Source organism: Bombina bombina, chromosome 1, assembly GCF_027579735.1.
Source record: "Bombina bombina isolate aBomBom1 chromosome 1, aBomBom1.pri, whole genome shotgun sequence".
Lineage (NCBI taxonomy): Eukaryota > Metazoa > Chordata > Amphibia > Anura > Bombinatoridae > Bombina > Bombina bombina.
In genome coordinates, this window is record NC_069499.1 from 1,393,114,647 (window position 1) to 1,393,132,403 (window position 17,757).

The 17,757-nt window shown below is 36.9% G+C and overlaps 1 protein-coding gene across 2 annotated transcripts in view; it reads right to left on the reverse strand.

Annotated features, from left to right (window-relative positions):
• Positions 1–4,471: 4,471 nt before the first annotated feature.
• The window catches only part of DUSP23 (dual specificity phosphatase 23), a 63,672-nt gene continuing 50,386 nt past the window's right edge, over positions 4,472–17,757 (reverse strand). For both annotated transcript variants that reach the window (XM_053704825.1, XM_053704817.1), the window contains 2 exons: positions 5,610–5,893; positions 4,472–4,806 (listed from right to left, as the gene is read on the reverse strand). In XM_053704825.1, the coding sequence (XP_053560800.1) occupies positions 4,621–4,806; positions 5,610–5,879 (456 nt within the window). In that variant the 5' untranslated portion in view covers positions 5,880–5,893 and the 3' untranslated portion in view covers positions 4,472–4,620. The remainder of the gene's footprint in view (positions 4,807–5,609; positions 5,894–17,757) is intronic.

The window sequence follows — 17,757 nt, forward strand, 5'->3', positions numbered from 1 at the left end:
AAAAACATCAGTACACACCGGCACCGCATAGTATTTATCCAGCCTACACAATTTCTCTGGTACTGCAACTGTGTTACAGTCATTCAGAGCAGCTAATACCTCCCCAAGCAACACACGGAGGTTCTCAAGCTTAAATTTAAAATTAGAAATCTCTGAATCAGGTTTCCCCGAATCAGAGATGTCACCCACAGACTGAAGCTCTCCGTCCTCATGATCTGCATATTGTGACGCAGTATCAGACATGGCCCTTACAGCATCTGCGCGCTCTGTATTTCCTAACCCCAGAGCAATCGCGCTTGCTTCTTAATTCCGGCAACCTGGATGATACCTCTGACAGGGTATTATTCATGATTGCAGCTATGTCCTGCAAGGTAATCGCTATGGGCGTCCCTGATGTAATTGGCGCCATATTAGCGTGCATCCCCTTAGCGGGAGGCGAAGGGTCTGACACGTGGGGAGAGTTAGTCGGCATAACTTCCCCCTCGTCAGAATCTTCTGGTGATATTTCTTTTACATTTAAAGACTGATCTTTACTGTTTAAGGTGAAATCAATACATTTAGTACACATTCTCCTATGGGGCTCCACCATGGCTTTCAAACATAATGAACAAGTAGTTTCCTCTGTGTCAGACATGTTTAAACAGACTAGCAATGAGACTAGCAAGCTTGGAAAACACTTTAAACAAGTTTACAAGCAATATAAAAAACGTTACTGCACCTTTAAGAAACACAAATTTTGTCAAAATTTGAAATAACAGTGAAAAAAGGCAGTTACACTAACGAAATTTTTACAGTGTATGTAACAAGTTAGCAGAGCATTGCACCCACTTGCAAATGGATGATTAACCCCTTAATACTCAAAATGGAATAATAAATGACAAAAACGTTTTTTAAAACAGTCACAACAACTGCCACAGCTCTACTGTGGTTTTTTACCTCCCTCAAAAACGACTTTGAAGCCTTTTGAGCCCTCCAGAGATGTCCTGGATCATGCAGGAAGAAGCTGGATGTCTGTGTCTGTAATTTTTGCTGTGCAAAAAAATGGCAAAATAGGCCCCTCCCACTCATATTACAACAGTGGAAAGCCTAAGGAAACTGTTTCTAGGCAAAATTCAAGCCAGTGATGTGGAAAAAAAAAACTAGGCCCCAAAAAGTTTTATCACCAAATACATATAAAAACGATTAAACATGCCAGCAAACGTTTTATATTACATTTTTATAAGAGTATGTATCTCTATTAATAAGCCTGATACCAGTCGCTCTCACTGCATTTAAGGCTTTACTTACATTAGTTCGGTATCAGCAGCATTTTCTAGCAAATTCCATCCCTAGAAAAATATTTTAACTGCACATACCTTATTGCAGGAAAACCTGGACGCCATTCCCTTTCTGAAGTTACCTCACTCCTCAGAATATGTGAGAACAGCCATGGATCTTAGTTACTTCTGCTAAGATCATAGAAAACGCAGGCAGATTCTTCTTCTAAATACTGCCTGAGATAAAAAGCACACTCCGGCACCATTTAAAAATAACAAACTTTTGATTGAAGAATAAACTAGGTATAAAACACCACACTCCTCTTACGACCTCCATCTTGGTTGAGGCTTGCAAGAGAATGACTGGATATGACAGCTGGGGGAGGAGCTATATAGCAGCTCTGCTGTGGGCGATCCTCTTGCAACTTCCTGTTGGGAAGGAGAATATCCCACAAGTAATGGATGATCCGTGGACTGGATACACTTAACAAGAGAAAACTCCCTTCCCCCCCATTGACAGTTGAAATAATCAAATCCAACTGAGAACCAAATAAATTATTACCTTGGAAAGAGATAGTAATCTAGACTTACATACCATGGTAAGAGTAGAGAGAGCCCCATCAACTTTGGGGATCTTTTCCCAAAACTCCAATCTAACTGCTGGCAAAGGATACAATTTTTTAAACCTTGAAGAAGGAATAAAAGAAGTACCAGGCCTATTCCATTCCTTAGAAATCATATCAGAAATAGCATCAGGAACTGGAAAAACCTCTGAGAATCCACAGGTGGTTTATAAACAGAATTTAAACGTTTACTAGTTTTAGTATCAAGAGGATTAATTTCCTGAATATCCAATGTAATCAACACCTCTTTTAACAAGGAACAAATATATTCCATTTTAAATAAATAAGTAGATTTGTCAGTGTCAATATCTGAGGAAGGATCTTCTGAATCAGATAGAGCCTCATCAGAGGAGGATAATTCAGTATGTTGTTGGTCATTTGAAATTTCATCAACTTTATGAGAAGTTTTAAAAGACCTTTTATGTTTATTAGAAGGCGGGATAGCAGACAAAGCCATCTGAATCATATCAGCAATAAAATCTTTTATATTCACAGGGATATCATGTACATTAGATGTTGAAGGAACAACAGGCATTGTACTATTACTGATGGATACAGTCTCTGCATGTAAAAGCTTATCATGACAACTATTACATACCATAGCTGGAGATATAATCTCCACACATTTACAACAGATACACTTAGCTTTGGCAGAACAGTTATCAGGCAGCAGGGTTCCAACAGTGGTTTCTGAGACAGGATCAGATTGAGACATCTTGCAAATGTAAGAGAAAAAAACACAACATATAAAGCAAAATTATCAATTTCCTTATATAGCAGTTTCAGGAATGGGGAAAAATGCATAGCCCTCTGACATAGAAAAAGGTAAGAGGCATATAGGAATGGGGTTTTAAATAATGAAATATTGGCGCCAAGTATGACGCACAAATGAAATTTTTTGGCGCCAACATCCGGAAATGACACACTTGCGTCATTGCAGATGCAACCTTGTGCAAGGAAATTACGAATTTGCGCCACCGGACGTACCTTTGCGCCAAAAATGACGCAATAAACATCAGCATTTTGCGACCTCGCAAACCTAATTTTGCCCGCAAAAATTTAATGAAAAAGCAGTCAATTTGAAAAAAGACTTTACCCCAGGTAAGAAAAATATTTTCCTAAATATGTTTTTTTCCCAAATATGAAACTGATAGTCTGCAAAAGGAAATATACTGAAATCTGAATCATGGCAAATATAAGTACAATACATATATTTAGAACTTTATATAAATACATAAAGTGCCAAACAATAGCTGAGAGTGTCTTAAGTAAATGAAAACATACTTACCGATCCACATATAGCAGATAACCGTTTCAGTATTGGTTTGGCTATCAGTAGAGGTAATGGAATATGAGAGTATATCGTCGATTTGAAAAGGGAGGTAGGAGATTAATCTCTACAACCAACAACAGAGAACCTATGAAATAGATCCCTGTGAGGAAAACCATTGCATTCAATAGGTGATACTCCCTTCACATCCCTCTGACATTCGAAGAATCAGGCTTCAAAATGATGAGAAGCGCATATCAACGTAGAAATCTTAGCACAAACTTACTTCACCACCTCCATAGGAGGCAAAGTTTGTAAAACTGAATTGTGGGTGTGGTGAGGAGTGTATTTATAGGCATTTTGAGGTTTGGGAAACTTTGCCCCCCCCTGGTAGGATTGTATATCCCATACGTAACTAGCTCATGGACTCTTGCCAATTACATGAAAGAAATTGGGTTGTGTCCCTTTAAAGTGACATGAAAATGAAATTTTTCTTTCATGATTTAGAAAGAGCATTTGATTTTAAACATTTTTCCAATTTACTTCTATTATCTAATTGCTTCATTCTCTTGAAATCCTTTGTTGAAAAGCATATCTAAATAGGCTCATTAGCTGCTGATTGGTGGCTGCACATAGATGTCTCATGTGATTGGCTCACCCATGTGCATTGCTATTTCTTCAACAAAGGATATCTAAAGAATGAAACAAATTAGAAAATAGAAGTAAATTGGAATGTTGTTTTAAATTGTATTCTTAATCTGAATCATGAAAGAAAAATGTTGGGTTTCATGTCCCTTTAAGGGTTTAAAAAAAAATATATCGGATGCTTTATTTATTCAGTATTTTCCTAAAACAGTCACAGTTTTTGGCTCTTGTCCCATGGAGTAATTGCCCCACACTGTACATATCTGTCATGAGCTATGGACATCTTTATCTATGGCTATCAAAGAAGTTTTTGTTTGTTGGTCTTATGTATATATTTGTTTGTATATGGTGGTACAGTATTTGAGTCTCCTGCACTTTTCAGCAGAGCGGCAGAATAAAAATAAATAATATATCCAACATGATAAACTGGCAAATCTATGAATCTCCTGCAGTTTACATTACAATACTTTATATTTTGTGTAATTTAACCTCCTGCAGTTTACATTACAATACTTTATATTTTGTGTAATTTACATTGATGGCTTTGAGGTGGAGCAGAAAGGACAAAGCTATGGAAACCATCAGTGGACATGATCAATAGTCTGCTCATTTGATAGTGAAGTTTCCCTGAAAATGTTTTCGAAAATGTCAACTATAAATATGAAAAACTACTGGAATTAAGCAATACAAATCCAATATATTATTTATAGATGCACAAAAATAAAACAAAAATCATAATTTAAGATAAAAAATTAATGATGATCAAACGATGTGCTAAGTTGTATCTCTCTTAAAACAAGGGAAACTCTTCTCATTCCTTTTCTTTTCACTTAATATGGTGGTGAAACTGGATCACTGATTTTTCCTGCTCGCTTGTCTCTATAGATCCACGACGGAGAGCTCTGATCTCATTTATGGCATCAACACCAGTGATCTTCTTGGCCTTTACCAGATAGCATGCCAGCATTGTGCCAGTCCTACCAAATCCATGTAAGCAGTGTACTCCAACTCCCTGTATTGAGAGAAAGGTAAAGATATTTGTGATAATTAAAGCAATTAGAGAATCTTCTAATCAATGCTATAGATATGATAGATGACGAGAACAGATTGACTCACAAAAAAAAAAATTAAAACATTTTTTTGGTCACAATGAAATTTATATTAAAATATATGGAAAAGATAAAAGGGTTTACAACAATCATATTCTGTTGTGAGATTTATTATATCATTATGTTAATATCTGCTATCCACTAATGCTTTTTTTCAGATCTAAAAACAACAGCTTCTCACAGGTAGCTACTTAAAAGTGACATTAGATTTTATTGTAATTTTACTTTATTTAGACGTATATTTATTTTATTTATACACACACACACATATATATACATACATACACACACACACACACATACATAAACACCTCTTTAGTCTGTTTATATAATCTCTTCTAAAGCAGCCAATTAGGAACAGATATAATTGAGACCATGCACTTGTCAAGCAATCACTATGCAGGATGTTGCAGAGTTATGGTTCCTGTTTTAACTCCTGACTCCTCACCTCCGTTACCAGTAAATACAGTAGATTTGCATAATCAACAAATGCATGATAAAAGACAATGCAATAGCATTTTTTCTGACAAATTCTGCACATGTTCAGTAAGAGCAGATGACTCAAAAAGTATAAATATAAAAAGACTGTGCACATTTTGTTGATGGAAGTAAATTGGAAAGTTGTTTAAAATTGCATGTTCTCTCTGAATCATGAAAGTTTAACTTTGACTTGAGTGTCCCTTTAATCAGTAAAGTAAGTAACTACCTCTCCTTTAGCTTTTGCATCATCCACAATTTTGAGAAAGTTCTGAATTTGTTCTGTGCTGGGAGGGCAGAAATCCTGGATGCGGATGCGATGGAGATTAAGTCCAGGGCATGTGTCGTAGTATGGTGGCTTGTGTTCGGTCAGAGTTATGAGGTGTTGGATGCCATTTTCATATAGGTATTCATAGTGGGCAGGGAGACGTGGCATGGCCATGCCAGCTAACAGCCCAGGCTCTACCCAGGAGAAGTTAGGAGGTGGTACTGGAGGCATCTTATCTAGTTTACCTAGAACACAAACAAAGCAATGTGAACAACAATACAACAGAGCTGTCCAAATTTATATTTTAATAATCTGTGTTTTCATAAAACTTCAGATCTCCAACAAAATGGCATTTTATCAAATCTATTTCTTAGTTATTGCCTGTTAAAGCTGAGGGCATTTGTAAAAACATAATTTATGAAAGAACTTACCTGATAAATTCATTTCTTTCATATTAGCAAGAGTCCATGAGCTAGTGACGTATGGGATATACATTCCTACCAGGAGGGGCAAAGTTTCCCAAACCTCAAAATGCCTATAAATACACCCCTCACCACACCCACAAATCAGTTTAACGAATAGCCAAGAAGTGGGGTGATAAGAAAAAAGTGCGAAAGCATAAAAAATAAGGAATTGGAATAATTGTGCTTTATACAAAAAAATCATAACCACCACAAAAAAGGGTGGGCCTCGTGGACTCTTGCTAATATGAAAGAAATGAATTTATCAGGTAAGTTCTTACATAAATTATGTTTTCTTTCATGTAATTAGCAAGAGTCCATGAGCTAGTGACGTATGGGATAATGAATACCCAATATGTGGATCTTCCACGCAAGAGTCACTAGAGAGGGAGGGATAAAATAAAGACAGCCAATTCCGCTGAAAAATAATCCACACCCAAAACAAAGTCTTAATCTTATAATGAAAAAAACTGAAATTATAAGCAGAAGAATCAAACTGAAACAGCTGCCTGAAGTACTTTTCTACCAAAGACTGCTTCTGAAGAAGAAAACACATCAAAATGGTAGAATTTAGTAAAAGTATGCAAAGAAGACCAAGTTGCTGCTTTGCAAATCTGATCAACCGAAGCTTCATTCCTAAATGCCCAGGAAGTAGAGACTGACCTAGTCGAATGAGCTGTAATCCTTTGAGGTGGAGTTCTACCCGACTCAACATAAGCATGATGAATCAAAGACTTTAACCACGATGCCAAAGAAATGGCAGAAGCCTTCTGACCTTTCCTAGAACCAGAAAAGATAACAAACAGACTAGAAGTCTTTCGGAAAACTTTAGTAGCTTCAACATAATATTTCAAAGCTCTAACTACATCCAAAGAATGCAACAATCTTTCCTTAGAGTTCTTAGGATTAGGACACAATGAAGGAACTACAATTTCTCTACTAATGTTGTTAGAATTCACAACCTTAGGTAAAAATTTAAATGAAGTTCGCAAAACCGCCTTATCCTGATGAAAAATCAGAAAAGGAGACTCATAAGAAAGAGCACATAATTCAGAAACTCTTCTAGCAGAAGAAATGGCGAAAAGAAACAAAACTTTCCAAGAAAGTAATTTAATATCCAGCGAATGCATAGGTTCAAACGGAGGAGCTTGAAGAGCCCCCAGAACCAAATTCAAACTCCAAGGAGGAGAGATTGACTTAATGACAGGTTTTATACGAACCAAAGCCTGTACAAAACAATGAATATCAGAAAGATTAGCAATCTTTCTGTGAAAAAGAACAGAAAGAGCAGAGATTTGTCCCTTCAAGGAACTTGCAGACAAACCTTTATCCAAACCATCCTGAAGAAACTGTAAAATTCTAGGAATTCTAAAAGAATGCCAGTAAAAATGATGAGAAGAACACCAAGAAATGTAAGTCTTCCAGACTCGATAATATATCTTCCTAGATACAGATTTACGAGCCTGTAACATAGTATTAATTACGGAGTCAGAGAAACCTCTATGACTGAGAATCAAGCGTTCAATCTCCATACCTTCAAATTTAAGGATTTGAGATCCTGATGGAAAAAAGGACCTTGCTATAGAAGGTCTGGTCTTAACGGAAGAGTCCACGGTTGGCAAGTAGCCATCCGGACAAGAACCGCATACCAAAACCTGTGAGGCCATGCTGGAGCCACCAGCAGAACAGACGAACGCTCCTTTAGCATCTTGGAAATCACCTTTGGAAGAAGAACTAGAGGCGGAAAGATATAGGCAGGATGATACTTCCAAGGAAGTGACAATGCATCCACTGCTTCCGCCTGAGGATCCCTGGATCTGGACAGATACCTGGGAAGCTTCTTGTTTATATGAGAAGCCATCAGATCTATTTCTGGAAGTCCCCACATTTGAACAATCTGAAGAAATACCTCTGGGTGAAGAGTCCACTCGCCCGGATGTAACGTCTGGCGACTGAGATAATCCGCTTCCCAATTGTCTATACCTGGGATATGAACCGCAGAAATTAGACAGGAGCTGGATTCCGCCCAAACAAGTATTCGAGATACTTCTTTCATAGCCAGAGGACTGTGAGTCCCTCCTTGATGATTGACATATGCCACGGTTGTGACATTGTCCGTCTGAAAACAAATGAATGACTCTCTCTTTAGAAGAGGCCACGACTGAAGAGCTCGATTTCTAAAATGTTGATTGGTAATCTCGCCTCCTGAGATTCCCAAACCCCTTGTGCTGTCAGAGACCCCCATACAGCTCCCCAACCTGTTAGACTTGCATCTGTTGAGATCACAGTCCAGGTCGGAAGAACAAAAGAAGCCCCCTGAACTAAACGATGGTGGCCTGTCCACCACATCAGAGAGTGTCGTACAATCGGGTTTAAAGATATTAATTGTGATATCTTTGTATAATCCCTGCACCACTGGTTCAGCATACAGAGCTGAAGAGGTTGCATGTGAAAACGAGCAAAGGGGATCGCGTCCGATGCAGCAGTCATAAGACCTAGAATTTCCATGCATAAGGCTACCGAAGGGAATGATTGAGACTGAAGGTTTCGACAAGCTGAAATCAATTTCAGACGTCTTTTGTCCATCAGCGACAGAGTCATGGACTGAATCTATCTGGAAACCTAAAAAGGTTACCCTTGTCTGAGGAATCAACGAACTCTTTGGTAAATTGATCCTCCAACCATGTTCTCGAAGAAACGATACAAGTTGATTCGTATGAGATTCTGCTAAAAGTGAAGACTGAGCAAGTACCAAGATATCGTCCAAATAAGGAAATACCACAATACCCTGTTCTCTGATTACAGATAGAAGGGCACCGAGAACCTTTGTAAAAATCCTTGGAGCTGTTGCTAGGCCAAACGGCAGAGCCACAAACTGGTAATGCTTGTCTAGGAAAGAGAATCTCAGAAACTGATAGTGATCTGGATGAATCGGAATATGCAGATATGCATCTTGTAAATCTATTGTGGACATATAATGCCCTTGCTGAACAAAAGGCAGAATAGTCCTTATAGTTACCATTTTGAATGTTGGTATCCTTACATAACGATTCAATATTTTTAAATCCAGAACTGGTCTGAAGGAATTCTCCTTCTTTGGTACAATGAAGAGATTTGAGTAAAACCCCAGCCCCTGTTCCAGAACTGGAACTTGCACAATTACTCCAGCCAACTCTAGATCTGAAACACATTTCAGAAATGCTTGAGCCTTCACTGGATTTATTGGGACACGGGAAAGAAAAAATCTTCTTGCAGGAAGCCTTATCTTGAAGCCTATTCTGTACCCTTGAGAAACAATGTTCTGAATCCAAAGATTGTGAATCGAATTGATCCAAATTTCTTTGAAAAAACGTAATCTGCCCCCTACCAGCTGGGCTGGAATGAGGGCCGCACCTTCATGTGGACTTGGGAGCTGGCTTTGGCTTTCTAAAGGGCTTGGATTTATTCCAGACTGGAGATGGTTTCCAAACTGATACTGTTCCAGTAGGGGAAGGATCAGGCTTTCGTTCCTTATTATGACGAAAGGAACGAAAACGATTAGCGGACCTAAATTTACCTTTAGATTTTTTATCCTGTGGTAAAAAAGTTCCTTTCCCCCCAGTACCAGTTGAAATAATAGAATCCAACTGTGAACCAAACAATTTATTACCCTGGAAAGAAAGGGAAATCAAAGTTGACTTAGAAGACATATCAGCATTCCAAGTTTTAAGCCATAAAGCTCTTCTAGCTAAAATAGCTAAAGACATATACCTGACATCAACCCTAATGATATCAAAGATGGCATCACAAATAAATTTATTAGCATGTTGAAGAAGATTAACAATGCTATGAGTATTATGATCTGTTACTTGTTGTGCTAAAGCTTCTAACCAGAAAGTTGAAGCTGCAGCAACATCCGCCAAAGATATAGCAGGTCTAAGAAGATTACCTGAACATAAGTAAGCTTTTCTTATAAAGGATTCAATTTTCCTATCTAAAGGATCCTTAAAGGAAGTACTATCTGCCGTAGGAATAGTAGTACGTTTAGCAAGAGTAGAGATAGCCCCGTCAACCTTAGGGATTTTGTCCCAAAACTCTAATCTGTCAGATGGCACAGGATATAATTGCTTAAACCGTTTAGAAGGAGTAAATGAATTACCCAAATTATTCCATTCCCTGGAGATTACTTCAGAAATAGCATCAGGGACGGGAAAAACCTCCGGAATAACTACAGGGGGTTTAAAAACCGTATTCAAACGTTTAGATTTAGTATCAAGAGGACCAGACTCCTCTATTTCTAATGCAATTAAGACTTCTTTAAGTAAAGAACGAATAAATTCCATTTTAAATAAATAAGAAGATTTATCAGTATCAATCTCTGAAACAGAACCCTCTGAACCAGAAAAATCAGTATCAGAAACAGAATCAGAATGATGATGTTCGTTTAAAAAGTCATCTGAAACATGAGAAGTTTTAAAAGACCTTTTACGTTTACTGGAAGGAGGAATAACAGACATAGCCTTCTTAATAGATTTAGAAACAAAATCTCTTATGTTAACAGAAACACCCTGAATATTAGATGTTGATGGAACAGCAACAGGTAATGGAACATTACTAAAGGAAATATTATCTGCATTAGAAAGTTTGTCATGACATTCATCACAAACAACAGCCGGAGAAACAGTTACCACAAGTTTACAACAAATACACTTAACTTTGGTAGATCCAGCATCAGGCAGCGATTTTCCAGAAGTAGCTTCTGATTCAAGGTCAATCTGAGACATCTTGCAATATGTAATAGAAAAAACAACATATAAAGCAAAATTATCAAATTCCTTATATGAATGGGAAAAAATGCCAATGAACAAGCTTCTAGCAACCAGAAGCAAATAAACAATGAGACTTAAATAATGTGGAGACAATAATGACGCCCATATTTTTTAGCCACATCCGGTAACGCCGACACTTTTGGCGCAAAAACGTCAAAAAAATGACACAGAAAATTTTTGCGCCAAAAAAGTCTGCGCCAAGAATGACGCAATAAAATGAAGCATTTTCAGCCCCCGAGAGCCTAACAGCCCACAGGAAAAAAGTCAAATTTTAAGGTAAGAAAAAATTGGTTTATTCGTATGCATTATCCCAAATATGAAACTGACTGTCTGAAATAAGGAACATTGAACATCCTGAATCAAGGCAAATAAATGTTTAAACACATATATTTAGAACTTTATAAAAAAGTGCCCAACCATAGCTTAGAGTGTCACAAAATAAGACTTACTTACCCCAGGACACTCGTCTACATGTAGTAGAAAGCCAAACCAGTACTGAAACGAGAATCAGTAGAGGTAATGGTATATATAAGAGTATATCGTCGATCTGAAAAGGGAGGTAAGAGATGAATCTCTACGACCGATAACAGAGAATCATTGAATTCAAATAGGCAATACTCTCTTCACATCCCTCTGACATTCACTGCACACAGAGAGGAAAACCGGGCTCCAGCCTGCTGCGAAGCGCATATCAACGTAGAATCTAGCACAAACTTACTTCACCACCTCCATGGGAGGCAAAGTTTGTAAAACTGATTTGTGGGTGTGGTGAGGGGTGTATTTATAGGCATTTTGAGGTTTGGGAAATTTTGCCCCTCCTGGTAGGAATAAAATAAAAGAGGCAGAATTGATTTATAGACATAATACTCTGTTCCCGGCTGGTCTAAATTCTGAACTAGACATTTCCCCATTTCTATTGGATTAATAATAGATATGTAATGCACGTTTTTGCACTTTATTATTTGATACAGATAGTACCGATTTAGACCCACAATGTAACTATCTTCTAACTATATTCTAAGTACTCATTGTTTTTAATAAATGTTTTTAATAAATGTTTTTAAGAAATGCTTTTAGTATATATTTTAACAGAAATGATTGAGACATTGTCTAAAAGACACAATATTTACTATAACGATCACTTTTAAGAGAACTCTGTGAAATTTACTGATAGGGATCACCTTTGTTATATTAATGTGAAGTAGCTATCTGGTTGCTTGTCAATATAATCTTAAAATATCAAGACCGCCTTAGGTAACACTCCCAGGTGTTTTATAACCAATGAGAAGCAAGCTACACCTTTAAATGAAGATACACCTGTTGCAGATCATTCATCTTGAGAAAGCCCTGTAGAGGGAGAAACGCGTTGATGTGCTGCAACGACTACTGAGATTCACTATATGAAGCTGGAGCTACCACAGTGTTCATGAGGATTGTGCAATTACGCTAATATAATTAGCTATTGGAAAGACTGTGCAACCAACTCTCTGAACTCCTTATCGGATAATCAAGTTTACTTACACCATTCATTTTTGTACCTTGCGTGCTACCTAGCACTAAGAGCAGGTACCTGTCATCGGATGATCGCTATACTCTAGATAAAAGAGTCACCACTACCGCTGTTGGCTGGTTCCGAATTTGGACCAATCAGAGAACTCGTTTGGGACAGCGCCCACATAAGTGACGTCATCACGCATACGGCTGTAACTAACCCACAGAGAACATAGAGTGGAAAGTCTGGGGTAAGCCCTTGTTTGCTAGCAAACCAACACGGAATATAAATACTGAAAGTGTACACTGGACTGTTTATACTTACACCACAAACTCTTTTTGCCATTGCAACATTTATATGGCGGCAACTTAAGAAGTTTCACTTACGGAGACGTCCGTTTTTATCTATCTTTTATCTGTTATTATCGTTTGTGCAATTAAATTGTGTCATATTTTAGATACAATATTGTCCTTGTCATACTTTTAAGTATAGTATTCATAGTCTTATTTCTTAGCACCTTTAGCTGTAGCGCTCCTGATTCACTCCCCCTTTTTAGCTATCTTATTTACCTATTTTGGGAACACATAGGTATTCTCAGGAGTTTGGTGTTGTCCACCCTGCGCTCACTGGTCTAATATCTTCTGTTTTGCCTTTGTTTCCCATACAATGAGCAGCGGGTGTTGTGTGTTTAACTAAAATATTCTAGACCTAATTCAGTCTGGTTAAAAACCCTTTTTTAATATTGTCACATATCGCATTTAGCACTGTGCACTTTACACTCTTTTTTATATGTTAAATTTTCATATAAAGTTTTAAGCTTTTCCTGTTTAATATTAGACATTATTACATTTTACTAGTTAGAATTAATGCACATCTTTATATATTTTTATTTTTTGTTTACACATTATGTCCTCCCCTTCTAATATGGAGGACATCTTTTCATTTAGAGAACACTTGTATAAGGAATTACACAATCACAAAGGAGATGATAATAACATAGATTTGGAATATGAAAGTCTAGAAGAAATTTTAATTAAAAACTAGAAAAACTTCTAACTAAAGAATTGAAACAAAAAACAGATTATTTTTCTAAATAAATATACTGTGAAAAATCTAATCCCAAAAGGTCTAACATTGACTAAGACTTGTGCCTTTCCCCTTAAAGAGAATTTCCAAAGAGAATGTGAAGAAGTACTATCTAAAGCTTCAGTTGATTTAATGGAGATCCTAAAAAGATCTAGGAAGGATACTCTAGTAGATCTAGAAAAAGAAATATTAGAAATTAAAGATAAACTTAAAGATAAGAAATCCCTATCTTTTAAAGAAAAACAAAAAGACATGATTGAAAGATTAAATACTTTAAATAAGGATATTTTGAAAACCAAGTGGAAGAAATTAGAGAGAGATACTAAAAAACCGGATTTAAATACCAATAGTGATACTAATTTGAGGGAGTCTAATACCCCTAAGGAAAATTGGACAATAGTTAACCATAATAAAAAGAAAGAAAAAAGGAATTACAATTCATTCAGACCTAACACCTATGATTATAGAGAGAGAGACAATAGAGATTCGAATAGAGATCCTAATAGACCATGGAGACCGAATTACTCATATCATAATAGAGTATATAATGATAAGTACTATAATTATAGGAACTACAACACATATGATAATAGAAATAATTATCACACTGAAGGCAGATATAATGATTATACTCATTATCCAGACAGAGAGGCACCTTCCCGTACAAATAAACCCATTTGGGATAAGAAAGAGAGATGGGAGACACCTATAAGAAATAGATTCTCACCCCTGGCTCATATAACGGAGAGAACCAGACATAGGGAAGCTGATACTCCTTTTTTAGTGAACAGCCCTCCAAGGGAGGGCACCTCAAAAGATCTTCTGGGAAACAACCAGACAAGTGTATGGGGACAATATCCACAACAAAAAAAAACAAAAAAAGACCTCTAGAGGAACAAGAGGGAGTGGGATCAGCACAAGAAGCAAAAAGAGGGAGATAAAGATAAATGGAGTTTTCAATATCAGTAATACCACACTACAGGATGAGGAAACAAAGATTTTAAGCTATGGCCTCTCTTTTGCCCCGAGTGTTAGACTAAACAAATTCAATACACATATCCATATAAAGAAATTTATTAGGAACCTCACCCTCAAAAGATTTTTCATGAAAAGCCCCCTTGAGAGAATGTCTATAACTAAAGATAAAATAAAAGAAGATAATTTTATTCATACCAGCTTAAAACCCAAATCGACATTTAATCCTGTCTCCGCTAAGGGAACTCACCTTGAAACTTTTGAACAAATGGTTTTAAAAGATCTAAAGAGTAGTAAACCATCAAAATTTATGAAAACTAACATGACTAAAAAAGAGACCCTCATTCTGGATAATTTGAAAAAGAACCATAAGATAACCATCAAGCCCGCCGATAAGGGCGGCGGGATTGTGGTTATGGATACAAGTTATTATGATACAGAGTCTTTAAGACTATTGAATGATAATAAAACGTATAAAAAACTTGATCTAAACCCTACGAACAAGTTTGCTGCTCTCTTAAAAAGGCTTATAAGAGAAGGTAGAGATTTAGGGATTTTAAATGAGAGGGAGGTGGAATACCTGGACCCCACTCATCCTAGGGTCCCGGTGTTCTACTTCCTTCCGAAAATACATAAGAACCTCACTCAACCACCAGGGAGACCGATTATTTCGGGCATAGGGGCATTATCCTCCAATCTCTCACAATATGTGGACACTTTCCTGCAAAAGTATGTAAGGAATTTGGACTCATATTTGAGGGATTCCACCCAGGTCCTAAATATTCTGGAACAAATTGTTTGGGAGGATGATTTCATCCTAGTGACTGGAGATATTACTTCTCTTTATACAGTAATTGACCATGATAAAGGGATTTCAGCTATTAAAAAATATTTAGATAATGATTCAGAGATGAGACCAGAACAAAAAGAATTCTTATTAAAAAGTATTTTGTTTATATTGAAGAATAATTACTTCATGTATAATAATAAATTCTACTTACAAATAGAGGGTACGGCTATGGGCACGAGGTTCGCGCCAAGTTACGCCAACTTATTTGTTGGCAACTGGGAGGAGTCCTTCTTCCAATCGGGTAACTATGGCGCGGACCTCGTGCTCTATAGACGGTACATAGATGACGTCTTGTTGATATGGAGAGGGTCTGAATCAAATCTACTAAAATTGTTTTCGGATATGAACTCTAATGATAAAGGTCTCATATTCACCTTTAATCATAGCAAAGATAAGGCTGTCTTTCTAGATTTAGAAATTATGGCCATTAACCAAAATATAGAAACAAGAACACATTTTAAAGAGGTCAACTCTAACAGCTTTATTCATTCCAAAAGTTGTCATCTCCAGCAATGGAAGGACAACATCCCTGTGGGCCAAAGTCTGAGAGTGAGAAAAAATTGCTCCAGAATCTCAGACTTTGAATACCAAATAGAGTCCTTAATTGAAAAATTCAGAGATAAGGGATATGATGAGGAAGTTGTCAACAGGGCTGTAACAAGAGCAAGGAATACTGACAGAAAGAGCCTCCTCACATATAAACAAAAGACAACCAAAGAGAATTCAGATTTAATTGACGTCCCATTTATAACAGAATACAATGTAGATCATGGCATTATTAGAAGAATTCTAAATAAACACTGGGCCATCCTAAAAGCTGACCCAATATTAGGAGATGCACTCCCTCATAAACCCAGACTAATTTTTAAAAAGACAAAAAACTTTAAAACAATACTTGCGCCTAGTTCACGTAAGATAAATCAGAAAACAAATTTTATACAAAAAGATTTACAAGGGGGAAAAATATCAGGTTTCTTCCCTTGCTATTCATGCAAGGCCTGCACACATAGTGACAAAAGGAAAGCTATCACTATTCCAAATTCAGGAGAAGAAATCTCTATTAAAGAATGCATTAGATGCACCACGAAGGGGGTAATCTATTTTCTTAAATGCACATGCAACTTGTTTTATTTTGGGGAGACTAAGCGTATGATCAAAGATAGAATAAGAGAACATCTATTATGTATTGAGAAGGGAGTGATAGACACTAATCTATATAGGCACTTTAAATCTGTACACAAGGGCAATACTAAAGATTTAAAGTATTGGGGCATACTACAAGTTAAGCAGAATTGGAGGGGGGGGGGGGATTTAGAAAAATTTCTGAAAATAAAAAAGAGGCAGAATTGATTTATAGACATAACACTCTGTTCCCGGCTGGTCTAAATTCTGAACTAGACATTTCCCCATTTCTATTGGATTAATAATAGATATGTAATGCACGTTTTTGCACTTTATTATTTGATACAGATAGTACCGATTTAGACCCACAATGTAACTATCTTCTAACTATATTCTAAGTACTCATTGTTTTTAATAAATGTTTTTAATAAATGCTTTTAGTATATATTTTAACAGAAATGATTGAGACATTGTCTAAAAGACACAATATTTACTATAACGATCACTTTTAAGGGAACTCTGTGAAATTTACTGATAGGGATCACCTTTGTTATATTAATGTGAAGTAGCTATCTGGTTGCTTGTCAATACCATCTTAAAATATCAAGACCGCCTTAGGTAACACTCCCAGGTGTTTTATAACCAATGAGAAGCAAGCTACACCTTTAAATGAAGATACACCTGTTGCAGATCATTCATCTTGAGAAAGCCCTGTAGAGGGAGAAACGCGTTGATGTGCTGCAACAACTACTGAGATTCACTATATGTAGCTGGAGCTACCACAGTGTTCATGAGGATTGTGCAATTACGCTAATATAATTAGCTATTGGAAAGACTGTGCAACTAACTCTCTGAACTCCTTATCGGATAATCAAGTTTACTTACACCATTCATTTTTGTACCTTGCGTGCTACCTAGCACTAAGAGCAGGTACCTGTCATCGGATGATCGCTATACTCTAGATAAAAGAGTCACCACTACCGCTGTTGGCTGGTTCCGAATTTGGACCAATCAGAGAACTCGTTTGGGACAGCGCCCACATAAGTGACGTCATCACGCATACGGCTGTAACTAACCCACAGAGAACATCGAGTGGAAAGTCTGGGGTAAGCCCTTGTTTGCTAGCAAACCAACAAGTAATATAAATACTGAAAGTGTACACTGGACTGTTTATACTTACACCACGAACTCTTTTTGCCATTGCAACATTTATATGGCGGCAACTTAAGAAGTTTCACTTACGGAGACGTCCGTTTTTATCTATCTTTTATCTGTTATTATCGTTTGTGCAATTAAATTGTGTCATATTTTAGAT